This window comes from Periplaneta americana, chromosome 2 (genome assembly GCF_040183065.1).
Source record: "Periplaneta americana isolate PAMFEO1 chromosome 2, P.americana_PAMFEO1_priV1, whole genome shotgun sequence".
NCBI lineage: Eukaryota > Metazoa > Arthropoda > Insecta > Blattodea > Blattidae > Periplaneta > Periplaneta americana.
In genome coordinates, this window is record NC_091118.1 from 143,998,723 (window position 1) to 144,014,085 (window position 15,363).

General features: G+C 35.8%; 1 protein-coding gene across 4 annotated transcripts in view; it reads left to right on the forward strand.

The window, feature by feature from the left end:
* LOC138694635 (monocarboxylate transporter 9-like) overlaps positions 1-15,363 on the forward strand; it is a 127,088-nt gene that overhangs the window by 98,036 nt on the left and 13,689 nt on the right. For 2 of the 4 annotated variants that reach the window (XM_069818557.1, XM_069818556.1), the window contains exons 6-8: positions 1,666-1,814; positions 9,881-10,162; positions 14,078-14,143. In XM_069818557.1, coding sequence (XP_069674658.1) covers positions 1,666-1,814; positions 9,881-10,162; positions 14,078-14,143 — 497 coding nt within the window. The remainder of the gene's footprint in view (positions 1-1,665; positions 1,815-9,880; positions 10,163-14,077; positions 14,144-15,363) is intronic. The other 2 variants (XM_069818558.1, XM_069818559.1) reach the window with 2 other exon arrangements.

Sequence of the window (15,363 nt, forward strand, 5' to 3'; positions counted from 1 at the left end):
CTAACATGCCTTAAAACATGCCATTTAAAGGACATAAATGATACGAGGCGCATCCAGAAAGTAAATTTCCCTATTTAAAAAAAAAACACACACTTTCAGGAAAACATTTATTGGCAACAGGTACAGCAATGTTTCAGCTATTTTTCAACATAGCCACCATCAGAATTGAGACACTTGTCGAATCGTGGGATCAACTTTTGTATCCCTCTGTCGTAGAACTCTGCCGCCTGTGAATGGATCCAGTGTGTGACAGACGTCTTCAGCTCTTCGTCGTTGCCAAAACGCTCACCGGAGGACAGGAATTTCTTGAGGTGCAAGAAAACGTGAAAATCGCTGGGAGCAAGATCAGGACTGTAGGGTGGTTGATGAAACAACTCCCAGCCAAATTCCGTCAAAACAGCTGCTGTGCGCCGAGCCGTATGTGGACAAGCATTGTCATGGAGGAGCACAACACCTGCAGTAAGCATTCCACGCCTCTTGTTTTGAATGACACGTCGCAATTTTCGCAATGTTTCACAGTAACGATCAGCGTTCACTTTTTCACCTCTTGGAAGGAAGTCAATGAGCAGAATGCCCTTCCTGTCCCAGAACACCGTGCACATCACTTTCCGTACCGACAGCGTCTGTTTGAATTTCGTCCTGACCGGAGATCCACTATGCCGCCAATGCATTGACTGCTGCTTGGTTTCCGGGGTGAAGTGCGAAATCCCAAGTCTCATCGCCCGTGACGATCCTGTCGAGGAACTCGTCGCCGTCATCGTGATACCGTTGCAGAAATGTCAGTGCTGCTCCTAAACGTTGCATTTTGTGTTCGGGTGTCAGGTTTTTCGGCACCCACCTGGCACACACTTTTTTAGTGATAATCTCATGCAACAAGGATCGCGATATCTGCGGAAAATGGTTGCTCAGCTCCGTAACCGTGAAGCGACGGTTCTCCATGTGCACTGCCGTACCAGCTCAACACGATCATCATTGATGAGGGACGGTCGCCCACTGCGCTCTTCATCATGGACACTTTGACGACCTTCGGAAAACTGCCTACACCAGCGGCGCACCATCTGCTTACTCATGATGTTCGGCCCATAGACCTGACAGAGCTGCCGATGAATTTCAATTGGCGCAATGCTTTGTGCATTAAAGAACTTTATCACCGACCGAACCTCGCAGGCGGCGGGAGAAGGAATAAGAGCTTCCATTTCGGACCACTGCTGCCACGCTACTGGCACCAGGCGGGACCTGTCCGGCTGGCATATGATTGATACGTCATAGATCTGTTACGCATGCGCAATTGACACGGCTAATTACGTTTACTTTCAAGGGGAAAAATCGGGAAGCTTACTTTCTGGATGCGCCTCGTAACTTTAATAAACTATATATATATATATATATATATATATATATATATATATATATATATATATATATATATATATATTTGATTCAGAATTAGCAGCATATTTAATTGTATTAAAAGTTAAAGATGTCATTTTTTGTCATTTCAGTCTTCAACCTTCCCTTCGACTACTGTTTGCCTCCAGTGAAGGAGTTGCTAATAGTTGCAGCCCTTTACTAGAGACGTCAAAAATCGCATTTTTGGTTGCGACAGCTGTAGTATTTTATTATTTTCAAAAACATTTCTACAAAAATGAATTTTATGTCTCTTAGGTTTGGAAGAAGTGCCTATAGGTTCGAGACCTATTTCGATGGTCGGAGTAACCCCACTGAACATGGATGTGATACCTGATGAAGAGGATGACCTGGCGATGGCTCCTCCTAATGGTCAAGTCAATTCTAATGCCAACTCAAATGGCACGGTAAGATATTTAAGTTGAAACAACCTTCAGTGAAGTTTTACACATAATAAAGAGAATAAGAATCACTAGAAAACAAAAGTATTTAAAAATACTGTTTTGGAACACATTTACAACTAAATTAAACGTTTAATAAACAGTGAGTTTGTTATGAAATAACAATAAGGAAAACTGTAAGATAAACGCACCAGTGAACTAGGCAGGATGCAGAGTTTTTCGCTTGTGATTTCTAATCTCGGCGTTAGAAGAAGGTGATGTGGTCAGCACCACGTTTTAGTCACCTTTTACTTCTAGAAATGGCCTCGTTCTCAACTGTATGTAAGGCTGTGTGGATCCTGCAAGTTATGGCGAGATGAAGAATTCCTTCTCCTTCCAGTATTGAACCCGAACTCTTTCAGTTCGTTAGTTCTATCGACACAGCTAACTCGAATAAGATAACTATTTAAAAATATAAATTTGGCTTTGAGTTGTCAATTTTAATAATAAAAACCTAGGCCTACTTCACTGTAACATGTTTCATAGTAACAGGAAGTATTTTCATTTAATATTATAATCTCTTCTGCTTGTAATTTTTAGTCTTGATTTTATATTTCTAAAAAAAAATATATCCATCTTTGAGAGGCAAAAAAATTAATCTAATGCAATTATCAGGCAGCGAAACTTGTTGCCCTATGAAACAGATTGCTAATCCTTTACTATAGGTACGGGTTTGTTTATTTACGGTTGAATAGAGTCATGGTCAGCAGTGGAGAGGAATAGGTAGAAACCACAGATTTTCGTATAATGATTTGAAGTCCAGAATGAATATAAAATTTCTAGTAATTTTGAGAAGTCGGTAGGTAAATTAATTAACCATTAAATTAAATTAAATTAAATTAATTAATTTAATTAACCATAATTTAAGCATGACAATAAAGTGGTGATTGAGACAATTGAAAAATACGAGTTACATTATCCATATTCATTGTTTGTTGATTTAAATGAAATATTAAACCCAGGAAATATTGTACAGATAAATGTTGATAATGTTAATGCACTCACAGAAAGGTTTAAAACAACGAGTTACTTCAAAAATATAAATTATTACTGATTGCAGTGTAACATTTCTTACTTTGAAAGAAATTTTTGAAACAATCATCCAACACTTTCTATGTTAAAATTGACATGACTGGGGCATTACGAACTCTAGAGTTCATAATTACTCATCCTCCCTCAGGAATTGAATTCCAGTCGTATCTAAATTACTGTATCTTATTTTCAGCTATTTATGACAAATTTAACTTCATAAGCGGCATTGAAAATTTAAACGTTCTTAGCTTTCAGCCGTATAGTACATATATCACCTTAGAATTAGATCCTAGACAAAAGTGGTTATCTTCCACAAAAATAAGAATCAGTTTATCTTAAAATTTGTGAATTATCATTAATTACAACGCTATTATTTTACTCATTTGTATTATTGTTGTTATGATCATTATTACTGTTATTATTATCGTTATTATCACTTATTATTATTATTATTATTATTATTATTATTATTATTATTATTATTAGAATAAAGTTGAAATGAAAATTTATAGCAATACGATATAAAGTCTATCTTCTTTTCGTGAGAAAACATTCTCACCTATTCACTGGAGTTATTCAAAAGTGTGAAACGAAATTCGCAACAACGACCAAGAATAGTGGGGGCAGTGCTAAAAAAATCATGTATCTACTTTATTTTGTAAATTGCCATTAGAAATCTTTCTTGACAAAAGCTACAGGAAATTTATTTTAAATGTCTTTTACTATCAAAAGCAATAAGTATACTACTGAGTCTTTGATCTAATCTTATGTATTGTATTGTTAATCATGAAATCTCAGTTTTCATTTAATTTGCACGTTGTGGTGAACAGAATATAAAAATGTATTGTGGGATGGTAACCTAAAATAGAATCTTGGACCCTTAAGTCTGAATTGTCCATTTTGATGTTTATTTGCTGATAGATTGCTTCATATATTTTTTGAAAAGGAGGCAGTTGCCAGCAATATATTATATACAGGGGTATCTGTAGTATCTAGTATCTCTTCAAATATATTTATAGTGTCTTTAAAAACTTAGGAACAGTATGAATGTTGTATTTAATTCACATAAAGAAGCTTTCAAACTGTACTGAAGTGTAATGTGATGGGTTTGATTGGTTTAACATAAACGTATTTTATTGTCTTATAAAATGTGAAATTACAAGTTCAAAAATGTGATGCTCTAACAGGGTGCTTTTAAAACAAGGTGCGATTAGGAGAGAGGAACAACACTGGCACTGCAACAACATATGCTTTTTGTTCATACACATTTTATTTCAGCTACGGATGATAATTCTCCCTTCCACCATTGCTTTTTCTTAGAAACGAATTTGTGAATTATATTATTATTAAGTCTTAACTCAAGAGCTAAATCTTCCGTTACCGGCTCTGACTAGTCGTTAACGCTCAGGCGTGAGTTTGAACTCTGTGCTGATTGACTAATTTAGTTTTTTCCTAAGTTTTTTTTTTACTAAAAGGCAAATGTCATGGTGAATATAGCTCGAACGGAACATGGTGAAGCTTGACCTTAATGGCGAAACCAGTTTCTACGGGCGGTTAGGAGTGGAGGGGGTAACGCTTGTTCAGTCTCGCTTGCATCTCGTCACTATAACATCGGCCGGTAGCCGACCCCACACTACACTACTGCTCTCTCCCTCCAAGCTTCACCAGGTTCCGCACGAGCTTTTACTCGGATTCATTTCGCCAAAACATTCATTAGCTACTCCGTCGGCGGTAAGTGCGTAATTGATACAGTGTAGTTAAATAATATAGTAAAGATATTCACTTTTGTGACGCTACAAGTTTTCGGCCTTTATATACTTATTACTTACTATTTTTTACTTGGTTATTTAACGACGCTATATCAACTACTAGGATATTTAGCATCGATGAGATTGGTGAAAGCGAGATAGTATTTGGCGAGATGAGACCGAGAATTCGCCATAGATTACATGACATTCGCCTTACGGTTGGAGAAAACCTCAGAGAAAACCCAACTAGGTAATCAGCTCAAGCAGGACTCACCCACGCCCGAGCCCTATACTATTAAGGACCCATACACGCAAAGACTTATCGAATATTTTGTATAAACTTACATCCTGGAGACATGTCTGATTGGATGATTGTCCATATAAGCATATATACATCCTAGTTCACCAAGAAGTCATCAGAGATTGTTGGGATCAATTATTTCCCTTGGAGAAATTCGATCACTCGAGAAATATTATTGGCTCCGCGTCCATTTGTTCACAATTAAACAGGATCTCAAATCTGTAGACCTACTCTTACAGTTTGTCCTTATTTCGCTACAGAGAACTCATTAAAACGAAACAATGACGAAATAATCGACCACAGGCTCGCAGTATAGTTTGTTTCTGTTTTTACTTTCTTTCCCGCTTAATTTGCAGAGCGCTACAACGCAAAAATTCAAGCAGCCGCTGAACTCTGTAAAGTTATCTTCAGGCCGAAAGTCTTTATACTTTTCGGCCATACACGAGTGGCTTTGTCCATGCGTATCTGAGATCCTTTGGGACACCTTAGTAGCTCAGAAGAGCGCTGACTTAAGAAGGCCGGGAACCCGCGTTCAAATTTCGGCTATAGCGGAGTCATATATGCGGTGGACAAAGCCAAGTTTGTAATCTACAAGGGTTTTCCCGGGGTTCTCCAGTTTTCCCCTCATCATTCCACCAAATCGCTCCACAATTGCCCTTTCATTACCATCTTCGTCTCTTAAAATAGGACATAATTTGTGTTTGTGTGACGTTAAATCGATCAACCGCCGTAGTGAGTGTCACTTGCGATTGTCCAAAGATTGCTAGATGGTAGTATTGTTGGATTCTAGACTTTTCCTAGAACAGGATAAGAAACACCGCACTCTCCCAGGATTTTACCCATCCTTCCTGACTTCATGACTCGTGTAGACCTGTGAGGTATGGCAGACCACCACCAGAGTGTGGTAGGCCTATATATTTTTCATGGCTGGAGAGGAATGCTTGGTGTGACGAATGGTGGATATGGCTTAGAACTAAGAAAGATACTAGTTAAGTGCTTTGTGTGGAATGTGGTATTGTATGGGGGCAGAAACATTGAAATTATGATGAAGTGAAGAGAAGCGACTAGAAGCATTTGAAATGTGGATATGGAAAAGAATGGAAAATGTGAAATGGACAGATAGAATAAGAAATGAATTAGTGTTGGAAAGAGTGGGTGAAAAAAGAATGATGCTGAAACTGATCAGGAAAAGAAAAAGGTATTGGTTGGGTCACTGGCTGAGAAGCAACTGCCTACTGAAGTACAGTATGCACTGGAAGGAATGGTGAACGGGAGAAGAGTTCGGGGCAGAAGATGATGTCAGGTGATAGAAAACATTAAGACTAATGGATCATATGTGGAGGCAAAGAGGAACACAGAAAATAGGAAAGATTAGAGAATGCTGGGTTTGCAGTGAAAGACCTGCCATTGGGCAAAAAAACTATGAATGAATAGTCCTAGAATTAGTAATAGCCCTAAGTAATTACTGAACAAACAATGTAGTATTTCGACCCGTATTCCTCGAATTCAGTAGCAACAGACACTACAAATGATGTTAATGACCTATGTTGAAATGTCATTGTCTGGAACAAATTTGATATGCAGAGCATCTACCACATTGTATTGTCTTCACGTACAACTACGTTTGTGTCTAAGAGGTGAAACTGAGTGTGTAGTCGGCATTTTCTTTGTAGACAATGCCAAAAGCGAATATTAATTCCTGTAATCTGTGTTACTTGCAATGGGACTTCATGAAACACGTAACGGAATTGTTCAACCAAACCAAACAGTCGATTAAAATGAAATGGGAAGGTATGAACTACGTGCATACAGGGTGAACTGTAAATAATTTAATTAATTTCAAAGGATTATTCTCTGAGATATATCAAACAAAAAAGTTTCATACAATTTTGCACGTTTTTGCTTCCTTATCGTGGAAAACATTTCATAGCATATTTTGGAAAAACTACTAAATTAATTCCCAGTATGCTCAGTCAATTTGTGAGAGCAGTGTATTATGATAATATATGATTGAAATAATTTTAGTTTTGTCCTTTAAATATGCAGAAATATGATCTGATCAAATGTAACTTTTCGATGTGAAAAGAAGTTTAAAATATCACATGTATTCGGATCAAAAGACTCGTAGAGAATAGCTAAATCAAATTCTACAACACAGGTGCAACGAAACTTGAGGAGAGTATGCCAAGCACGACATGCATTTTCTAGACGTGATATTAAACTATGGTACGGTTGGTTTGTGGAAACTGCCACATAGGAAAGACATCTCTCTCTCTCAAGAAGACCAAGTGTACCTGAAACTCAAATTGAACAGTGCGTCTCAGAACGTCGATTCGACGTGCATCACGAGATTTGCAAATTCCAACATCAACCATCCACAAAGCCTTTCCGAAGCGTTTTAAATTCTATCCATACAAAGTGCTAAATCTGCTGGCATAAAATTACGAGACAAGAAAAAAGAACGAATTTTTTCGTGGTTATTTTGAACAGAATAGCACAAGAAAATTTCTTGCAAAGAGTGCATTTCTTGATGAAGCGACATTTCTTGGCCCCCGTTCACAATAACTCCTATGATATCTTTAGGTGGGGTTAGGTAAAGGACAAGATCTACAGAATGTCTGTAAGAAATGTTCAGGTTTACGTGAAAAGAGTCATATCAACAATCACATGAGGTATAATTTAAAGAAATTGAATCAAAATTGATTATCGACTAGACATCATCAGAGCAACAAGAGAAGCGCATGTGAAAACTATGTAACTGTATTCCCAGAAGCAAATAGGATAAAAGTATGTTGATTGGTTTCAAAGCTGTGCAGTTTTTGTCATTGTTTTACGCACATGGTGCATTTTTTAAAAATATGTTTTGTTCTATTTCCGTAATGATTAAGGATGTGTCCATTTCGCAAAACATTCAAATTAAATAGTTCATAATTTATTAGGCTTTTATGTATTCCACCGTCAAGTATCAGGACACTGTGAAATACCCAAAAGCCTAATTCTCATCACAGTCACCGTGAAAGCCTAAAATGACGTATTAAAATAATTGTTATACATAACATTATATACAAATTATAATGTAGTTAACAAGAACTGTAATCACTGATTAACTTTATAACTCTTTACTGTATTAATATGAAGAAATAACCTGACTGACTAGTTTCGAACTGATGTTCTTCTCTAGGCTTTGCACAATGAAGAACATCACTTCGAGGTAATTTCCTCATATTAACATAGTAAACACTTATAAAGTTAATCAGTGATTACAAAGTATTAGAAGTGTATATAGAACAATGAAAAAACAGTAAATCACGAAAGAAAAAAAATAATGACTCAAGTCTGATTAAGTCGCAGGATTTTGTATAGGACTACTTCATTGTGTTCGATGATAAATAAGAACATTTCTTTTGAACAAAAGCGAATCGCGATTTCGGACTGCCCAGCCAGAAGTTCGATAGTTGAGTCCGAAGATTTTTCGACGGCGCGAGCCGCGACTTCTTTCTTGCACTGTTGAAAGCGTTTAACTGGCTCATGCTAGGGAATTTGGGCTTGTTCGATTTTTTACCTAATCTTGCCTCCTGTCGAGATTTTAGCCATTTCTTGTTAAGTTCATTAAGCGGTAAAGGAAGACATCTTAAAAATGTATATTAATTTCTCCCTGGAAAAAAATACATAAAATGAATTTCGCGTTGAGTAAAATAAATTTGCATTTTGTTTGGGGAGGGGGAAATGCGCGCGACTTTCTTGTGCATTATTTCTACATGACTCCTCGTTCTATAGGCTAATAATAATAATAATAATAATAATAATAATAATAATAATAATAATAATAATAATAATAATACAGCATTATAATAAAATTGTGAGCATATTACTTTAAAAAATATAGCGGTTTCCGTTATATCACATTTTGTGTTTATTGCGTAGCCCGAAGATCTGCCCCTATATTGACTCGAATTCATAGACGTAGTCATATGTCAAAATCGTTGCAATCAGTTTCGAGTAAATAAAAATGGTTTTATTCCGGGATCGATACCCGCCCCCGGAACAATTTTTCCCTTGAAATTATTCAAGTCTGCTTCACAGGGAGCTTTACCTGAAAGCTAGATTTGCATAATATATACGTTACTGTAGGTTTTTAACAGAGAACCACAATTTTAAGTCACACAGAGTTTGTGTGCATTCGATGTGGGTTTCTGGCGTCTTGTCAGCCCACTCGAGGTATGTGGACATAAAAGGAAAAATTGAGACGGTGTCCGGTGAAGTTCCTGGGTAGCTCAGTAGGTAGAGAGTTGGTGCGTTCAGCGATACCCGGCCCCGTAACAATTTTTCCTTGAAATTATTCAAAAATGTTTTTCTTTTAATTTTTCAAATAAATTTCCTTCAATTTTGTATTGAAATTGTTATAGGCCTATTTAGTTTTTCCGAATAAACTGATTTTAAATAATAAATGTTAACAAAATCCATTTATCGATAGCATAAATTTCTGAACACAGAGATGACATGCCGAAAACCACTTTTCGGTATCAGGAATGACGTGTATTGAATTCTTGCGGTATCACACAGCTTTCTCTTTGTGCTTCATATACGAGAAAGTAAAAATCTGAAATTCCTGCACCACACTTTTCTCCGCTAAAGTATTAAACCATACACAACAGGATTTATCCTTTGGAACCCTGGAAAATTTCGCAAAATGCTTAATAGACTGTGTCTGTTATGTGATGTGATTCAATTAGTTTTAAGCAATTTTATTTCTGCACTACTTATAATATGGTCTGCTGTTGCACTGCTTGTAACTTACAAGGGACTCGCTTTTCAAGCTTCTATTAACATATGCTGTCTGTCAAAAACGGTTGCGGGAACTACACGCGAAAATTCTTCTTTCCCCAAATTCGTTCATTTGATTCGATTCAATGAACTGTTGACGCTCTGTTTTGGTTTGTGGTGGCGTTCAGCTGGCGTCGGACGATACGGAATGTGAGGACCATGTCGTAATCTCACGGAGGGGCAGCCTCATTATGTCTTCAATGCTCGACGGCCGGTCCCACCAACTCCTCCTCCCACTTCACGAAGAAGCCGGGGAAGCTGCGAGGACTCCAGAAGAGAATCCAAATTGGAATCCGACGAAACGTCCCTCGATATCGTTGACAAACTATGGCAACAATGTGATCATGTTTGACAGCACCATAGTGGACAACTCGTCGCGGGAAGATGACGTCCTTAAGATACTGAATAAGGTCAGATATTCATTCAAAATCATCTCTGCGATCAGTTCTAATATTGCTTTGTAGTTTATCTCTTCTCACGGAAAGTAGATCTTAATTTCTGCTTTTGATGCATGGGAGGAATATTTTGGTTCATGCCTCAGGACTGCAATTTCTCAATCCGCTACAGTTTCGTTTTTTCGAAACCTAAATTATTAGTTCCTTTGATTCGTGTTTCATAATGCTCAATAATTTTAATTGTAATTTTCATTATATTTAAGAAATTAATTTCTTAATTTGAGTAACCTTTGTTCATCAAAATGAAGTCGTTCCTTGCTAAAAATATAATACATCTTTACTCGTCCGGATTGTTTACAAGAAAGCAAACAGAAGACTGTCCACAAAGTTTATTTAAAGATAAATTATTTATATCAGTGTAATAATAATTAGCTTACTGAACCAATAAATCAAATAACTTTCTCCACTAATTAGTTTCTCTTTCAATTATTCCAATCCTTCTAAACCTCTTCAAATTTACCTTAACACAATTTCAATTTAAAATTTATCCTCCTAATTTCTGTGTTTATGTAGATTTTTAACAGTTCATATTTTTTTATAAATAATTACAGAAGCCCTCGCAATTTAAATGTCTGATTTATTAGCATAATTGAATGTTAAGAAAATGCTCTACAATATTTTCTCAATTTGTTTCTATTTAATTTAAATCTTTGTGTATTGTTACCAAATCTGGGACACACATTTAAAGAAAGTAGCAAAAATATAGTTAGAGTTATGTTGCGTAGTTCCGGAGTGTGGATGGAAGAAATTAGGGTAAATTCAAATTTTAAACATATATAACAAATAAATTTGGTGAAAATATGTCAGAAAATATTAGATCAAGTAACTTAAACTTCAGGAACGAGATAATAGAATATATATACTTCAGCAACATACTTAAATGTCTGTGTTAAACTATTAATTTTCAAAATTAATATATATTTTTGCACGATAGACCTAGTGTTTTTTTCGTCATTACAGGAAACGGCCGCCACTATTGGAAATTTATTTTACTGAATTCAGAGTTGCCAATTTAGATAAGCATGTTGAAATAGTACACATAACTGTTCTAGGTTTGTAATTAAAACTACTACTGCCATCTACCGACACCTATGAACAACTTCTTGCTGAGCATCAGTTAGTACATAGGTACTGTATTATTGTGGAAACTTTCAAAACAATAAGTAACATATTTCTCGTAAAAATGTATGTGAAATTTGAAGAAATAATGTAGCTTTTATAAAGGAAAAAACCCTTCCCAAGATATAACTCACATTGCAGTATCGTAGGAAAGTTTTAATTTGAAAACGAAATTAGACATTTAAACGTGGGTAATATGTAAAATCTGGCATTTAAAAATGGGGCTATATGTAAAACCTGAATTGTAAATCGGATTACTATCAGATTTTAATGTATCTGTATAATAATGTAAAAGTGTTTGTTATTTTTTAACGAACGAGCATATTCTTAAAACTCACGTCGAATGGTTCAGTAGACATTCAAAATGAGAACTTTTAAAAAATGAGGATGTATGGTAACCATAACAAAATAATGTTTAAATACTTCATGCAACAACGAATTGTGATAAAATTAACAACATAATTCTGTAATTTAATACTGTATAACCCATAGATTCCTCCATAGAGATGCCAAAAAAATATATTCAGTAGCGTTAGAAGTTTCGGTTTGAACTTAAGAATATTCAAATGGTTAGATCGCGACACAAGAAGTCTAACAGAAAGTTATAAAATTGCGTGAATATTTATCGATTTTCAACACGATTTCCTATCTTTTCTTATAATGGAATTCCATCTCCGTGCGACTTACGTATATCGAAAAGAGATATCCAAATGTAACTTTTCCAATGCATGCCTGACATGTAGAGTCGAGAAAAACAGAGCAATATTAACGGAACGTAATAATTAGTTTAAAATATTAAAGGAACGTAATGATTATTCCTATTTTATCCAGGGTAAAATATCTGTGCTTTAAATCTATATATTTAGGTAATCTAATAGGTAATAAATTACTAACTTTAATTAGCATAAATAGCATTTTATTACAAATATTCAGATGTTGCAAAACTAACAAAATAACCCACTCTTAACATTATATTTAATAAATTGTTAATCGCATTGTTGCTTAATTGCATGTCACGCAAATGCTTTATACCAAATTTATGAATAAAAAGTTTATAATTTCTTTATAACACGACTGAAATTCATTCTAACGATATTACATTAATCTTTTGAAATAATATAAATTTACTTAGGCCGGCCATGTTGTTATGCAGAAGAGTCAAAGCCAGAGACCTGCACAATGGCCCACCCATGGGCTGCTTCAGCACTCCACCGCACTGGGCTTCATAGTCTCGCACGAAACAAGCTCGTGACGTCATCGCACTGGCCGGGTCGGACTGCTTTCGTAGCGGTTCTCTGCGGTGGGCTGGTATCAAGGAATCTCCTCTTCTATCAGTTACTTATTAAATGAATTTGCGTGGGCTTGCGCTTGCGTGTGCGGTTCGATCAACGATCAATTACTGTTTCAAACGTTTTTGTTTTAGTTTTTATTTTTTGTTTTTCAAGATGAGTCCAAATAGTGGTGCATCGCAAAGAAAATACAATCTCTGTGATGAATGTTTTCCGAGCTGAGTTGCCGTGGTCTACTGGTAGACTGATACAATGGTAGACCACGGCATCTCAGCCCAGAAAACATTAATCACAGACACCGGCCGTTGAAGCACACATTCTAAAATACAGTCTCTCTAGAGAAAAGTAGTGAAGGATAAAATAGCTGCTAGAGAGTTTAAAACAACAGAGTCGGATGGAAATTAAAAAAGTACATTGGGACAGTTTTTAAATATGTGTTCAACAGCAGAGAAAAATAATTTAATTTTGTATGTTGTTCAATATGCGGGGAACTGTATGCTCATGCCACACGCCTAGCTAAAGCATAACTAATGCGCGCAAGCGGAAAAGCAGTAGAATGCAACCAACTGGTGGGTTGATGCCAGTGCAGTGCAGAGCAGTGCGGTGGGCTACGAAACCCAGTGCGATGGGTTAGAAAGCGGCCGCGTCAAGCAGTGTTTAGTCTTTGGTGGGCTGGGCTGCTTACGTGTGCAAACTGGCAGTGCTGAGCTGTGCATTACTCTGGTCAAAGCATATGCATCTTCACTCTTCATGAAGCCAGTGTTGTGGGTTCGATTCCCAGAAATGATACGAATATTTTTTTTCGTGTGTCGTGCGACCCAATATTATGGGGTTGTTCGTTTCTTACGATAATGCAATTAAGCAGCTAAACAACGACTAACTTATAAACTTATGTTCATTAACTAATTATCTAACATAAAACTAACCAAATAATGTAACGTTATTCTTAATTTCACATTGATTTTAATGTAAATTAATATTATTGTTAATATAATTGCAACATATACAATTAAGTTCCACAATTCATATGAATTGAAATTTAAGTAATTTATTTTCAATACTACTAACGCCTACCTCATTCTTGTTATTTTATATCTATACATTCCTAATATCAAACTAATTTCTTAACTTTTTACCAAAATTGGTCATAATTTTTATGTGGTTTTTGTTCTTCATTTCTCTATCATTTTAACTTGCAAGCATTTGTAAGAACATTGATCTAACTCATTTTTATACCTACAAATTTTCTATGTGATTTGTACCGTTATTCTAATTGCATAAACTAAAATTACTCTGTTTCCCCTTCGCATAGTTATAAAACACCAAATTCAATATATAACAAAATAAATTTCATATTCATAATCATTAATTTTCAAGGTAAGAAATCCGATCTTAAATCTTTAATCAAGAACAGTTAACAATCTAACAAATAATGGGCTGCGATTCGACTTATTTCTTTTAGGAAAGTCTCGCCAAGGCATGGAATCGAACTCTGGAGGCTTTCAGAAGAGTAAGCAGGACACTAAATGTACGTACCATGTGAAACTTCAAATGCGTTCGTATTCTAAAATTTTTTTGTTACGTATTTAAATATTTTATTGAATATAAATAGCATATCGTGTTACGTACCTAATCCTTTACATGCTCTCTATTTTACAGCAATCAAATACGATTATAATTTTCTGAGAAAAATATCCACTAGGCCTATTAATAACCATAAATAAAGATATGCTATTTTATGCATTCCACACACACTAATTAAAATCGACACTGATTCGCGAAACTGTATCCCAACTAAATCTGCAGCACTTATGCCACTTCTTGTTCAATCTTCTAAACGACTTACTTCACGCTTATTTATTTGAATTAAATTAAAATCCCCCAGAATGAGGGTATAACTCAAATAGTGAAACATTTTACATCCTTATTCCGGGGGTATTAAATTAATGTAGACTTTTAAAATTATAACACTTTGCTTGAGTTTACAGCCATAGGTAGGAAGTTCGTACCAAAACAGTAGATTTCAGTTGAGTACAGCGAGGAGTATAGGCCTAGATGTCACCCGCGCCTCGTCCTGCTCCCGTTCGTTACAGACGATACGCAGTTCAAATAACGCATAGTATCATTCTGTGAAGCTATGTACAGTCATGAATAGTACTTACTTATTTATGGCTTTTAAGGAACCCGGAGGTTCATTGCCGCCCTCACATAATTACGCCATAGGTCCCTATCCTGAGCAACATTAATTTAGTCCCTAGCATCATATCCCACCTCCCTCAAATCCATTTTAATATTATCCTCTCATCTACGTCTCGGTCATGAATAATTTGAAGAATATTGTTAATTTATATTAATATTTTAGGTTTTGAACAAAGTGAACTATTCTGTTATTATTGTATTATTTACGCAATGTTAATATTATGCATGATTCCAAAAAGGTACAGCTCATGCATTTTGTCAAGACACTCGCAATATGCAGTACGGGAACAACGTTTCTGTAGAGGGGGTAGGAGTATAAGGGAAGGTCGGGCGTGTGTCTACCGAGTTCAAGGCAAAGGCTAACCCAATCCCCTATAATTCGTAAGTAGACTCATCCGATCTCGTGCGCAGCTCTGTACGAATAGTGGGGGAGTGTCTTGACAAAATGCATGAGCTGTACTACTCTTTCAGAGGTGAGCTAAAGTTTTACCTGTTTATATTTTATGTTACAATTATTAGAAAAAATAAATACATTTATATTTACATCTG